General features: G+C 57.9%; 1 protein-coding gene across 1 annotated transcript in view; it reads right to left on the bottom strand.

Moving 5' to 3' along the window:
• Positions 1-6: 6 nt before the first annotated feature.
• The window catches only part of LOC102486194 (CUGBP Elav-like family member 3), a 14,434-nt gene continuing 11,007 nt past the window's right edge, over positions 7-3,433 (bottom strand). The window contains 4 exon segments of the mRNA XM_006168404.2: positions 7-374; positions 1,889-2,025; positions 3,006-3,149; positions 3,387-3,430. Coding sequence (XP_006168466.1) covers positions 1,898-2,025; positions 3,006-3,149; positions 3,387-3,430 — 316 coding nt within the window. The 3' untranslated portion in view covers positions 7-374; positions 1,889-1,897.

Here is a 3,433-nt window from a genome sequence, read left to right as displayed (position 1 = left end):
GAGAGGCTGGGAGGGGGGGGGCTGGGGGTATGTGGGAGGCCCCCGCTGCCCTCCCGGGGCCTGCCCAGGTAGAACAGGCCCACTGGTGGGGGAGGCAAGTAGATCGCTGGGCACAGGGGCCCCAGCAGAAGGCAGATCCCCCGGCACCTTCAAGCCTGTTCCGTGCTCCCTCCTCAAGGCCAAAAGGGCACCTGGGAGCAGACAGGCCCCCGGAGCCAGGGAGGCATCGCCCTGGCCCTTCGACAGGCGGGTGGTGGGAGAGGGCTCTGTCCTGTGCCCCCAGGGCCGATTGAGGCCCAGGGCAGATGTGCAGAGAGGGCTGGGCCAGCTGCGGGAAGAGGGTGTGAGGTCCCCTTCCTCTGGGGTCTCCAGACCTGCGAAGGAAGGAAAGGAGGGTGAAGCATGGGGGGCCGGTGACAGCCGCTGTGGGTCACAGGCTCAGGGATGGGAGGCAGCTGGGGGACAGTGCCAAGGCTGGGGCTGCCTGAAGAAGGCAGGTGGTCAGAAAGGCCTCCGTCCGAAGGGAACCATCCGGCCCCCCAGCCAGGAGAGCAGGGGCAGGGGTGCAGAGACGGGGGGAGGTGGACGGTACGAGAACCAAAGGATACCAGGAGGGAAATAGTGAAACAACCATGAGGAAAAGATGGAAAGAGGCAGACTTGAGAGGGGAGCGAGGTGAGACGACAAACAGGCAGGCAGAGGCAACTGAGAGGAGGAGGGGGTGCGTGTGTGACAGACACCTGGACAAGAGAAGGGGCGTCTGCGGAGAAGGCCAGGGTGGAACTGGGGCTGGGCCTGGGGACAGTCTCGGGTGAGACTTCCCCCAGCCCCCAGGTAGCACTCTCTTTCCTTTTGGGAAAGGAACAAAGAAGCCAGAGAGAAATGCACAGACCACAGACCACAGTCACCAACCACTGTTGACCAAGCACATCCCGCGAGCTGCCCCCGGCCCTGACCCTGGGCTGGGGGGCGCTTCCCTCCGCGGCCCCCTCCCCAAATAACAAACAATCGGCTCCAAAGACAACACGCTCGTTCCATGCAACTTACAGGGGCCCGGAGCAGGGGTCCGGGGATGGGGGCTTCGGCCGACAATGGACACGGGCCCTGAGCTGGGGGCCCCCAGGGTGGGGGGAGTTAAGCAGCCAGGATTGGGGGGGAAAGGGGAGAAACAGAAAATGTGGGTATTTTTCTTGGGTTGTGATTTTACAGGGGTGTGGTCCAAAGGAGATTACACAACACAAAAGTAACCAAGGCTCATGGCTCTGCGCCACAAGGTTGGGATGGTGGCAGGCAGTGGGGGCGAGGGGACTGAGCAGTAAGAGTCACCGAAGTACAACATTCCAACCTCTTCCACCTAAACCAGAGCAGCTCCCAGGCTCCCCCGGTCTGGCCTGTGTACACTCTATCCTGGGTCCACTGCTACGCAAGAAAAACCACCTCAAGTCCCGGGCAATGAGGACCTGACGTCCCCACTTCTCAGGAGAACAGAGATTCCAGGAGCCTCTAGGACCCTAAGCCAGCCCTTACTCCCCAAATCCTACTGCCCTAACTCCATTCCAACCCAAAGGAAAACCAGAAAGAGAGAAACACACAGACACATGGACACTGACCAGACAAACGAGACAGATACTGTGGACGATCTGGGGAGTGCACACGGATATATGCAGACAGGGCTCTTTCTGGGCCTACCCGGTGTGTGTGTGCGTGTGTGTGTGTGTGTGTGTGTGTAGAGAATGATTTTGATGGTTTAAAAACAGCCCCAGATTGCTGGGTCAAGTGCCCAGAGGCTGGTGAGGGCGGGTGTCCCCAAGACAGGGTGAGGCTGTCCAGTCAGGGCTTGGCGTCAGTGAGGGGTGGGGAGGGAGGCACAGACAGGAGCAGGACCCACCTGGGGCCCTCAGTAGGGCCGGTTGGCATCCTTAGGCCGCTTTAGTTGGACTTTGAGGCGCTTCATGCCGATCTGGAAACCATTCATGGCCTGGATGGCAGCCTGGGCACTGGCCGGATTGTCGAAACTCACAAAGCCTGAGGCGAGAGGGGCATAAGGCCCGGCCTGGCCCACCCCACTCTCCTGCACTTGTGGGTGGGGGCTCTTCTCTGGTTTCCACTTTCTCCAGGGCCCACCCCCAGCATAGCAAACTGCCTGGCACTCGGTGGGAATTCAGTACGAGTTCTGTTTGACGGAGTGAAGGAAGGAACCCGGGTAAGCCACTCACACCAACTAGGACATTCTTCCCAGCAGTCTTTGCAGGGAGGACCCTTCCTCAGTCTGGATAGCTCTGAACCTGCCTTTTGAAAAAGGCCACTTCTGAACCCTTAAATGGCTTCTGAACAGAGCAGACGAGAACGTCCCCTTGCTTCCTTTCAAAGACTTGAAGGCAACTACAACCCACTTCCTTTTCCTTTGGAAAACCAAACACCCCAGCCTTGAGCCTGTCTCAGGCCTCGTGGGGCGTAAAGTTGGCCAGCTCTCAAGGAGAAGTACAGCAGTGGCTTTCTGCAGGAAGGACTGGGCCTGGGCAGCGACTGGCATAGGTTTTGGTGTGTCATAGATGGTTCTTCCAGGGCCAGGGGATAGTGTGGTAGTTAAGTCACTGGACTCCCACATGGCCTACTGTAGTTCGAATCCCAGACCCAGTGGCTTGAAAATCACACGGGGCACCTGTGCATGCATGCTGAAGATCTTGGGAGGAGAATGAGGGAGAAGGGATTGCTGCATGGCCCTCTCCCCTGGGGAGTGATTTCTCAATTTCTCTCTCACTGTCTCTGTCTCTCTCCAGCAAGCACATAGTCCCTATGGCAAAAACCTCTACGGAAAAAAAAAAAAAAAAAAGATGATTCTTCCCTACTCTTGGACAATCAGAATTTCAGATATTGGACACCTGTGGCCAAGAATGCCTTCAAACGTATCAGACCTCATCCTAATTTGGAGTTCGGCCAAAAAAAATACACACACACACACACACACACACCATATTTTGTCTTTTGGATCATCATTCTCTTACCAAAACATTTACTCTGATTGGTGGCCCGGTCAACAAAAACTTTGGCTGAGATGACGTGGCCAAAGGGGACGAACATCTGGAGGATCTCCGAGTCGGTGAACTCCTGGGGCAGGTGGTAGATGAAGATGTTGCAGCCATCAGGGCCTGGGTGGAAGCAGAGACAGAGGAAGCGCTCGGTGACTGGGAGACAGGGACACAAGGGACAAAAGTCCAGGGGGGAGCAGATCCCAGGAGGAGCCCCCCAAGTCAGAGCGCCAGCCCCGCCTCCCAGTTCGCTTTCATCCACACACGTGGGGTTAGAGCTGGGCTTGGCACAGGCAATCGGGAATTCCCGAGCCCACGGGGACTCTAGGCCACGAGGACTCTGCCCCTGGCCGGCACCTTCTCGCTGCTGCTGCTGCTGCTGCTGTTGCTGCTGCTGCTGCCGA

Source organism: Tupaia chinensis, unplaced genomic scaffold, assembly GCF_000334495.1.
Source record: "Tupaia chinensis unplaced genomic scaffold, TupChi_1.0 Scaffold145814_1, whole genome shotgun sequence".
Classification (NCBI taxonomy): domain Eukaryota; kingdom Metazoa; phylum Chordata; class Mammalia; order Scandentia; family Tupaiidae; genus Tupaia; species Tupaia belangeri.
This window is presented reverse-complemented; position numbering and strand designations above follow the sequence as displayed.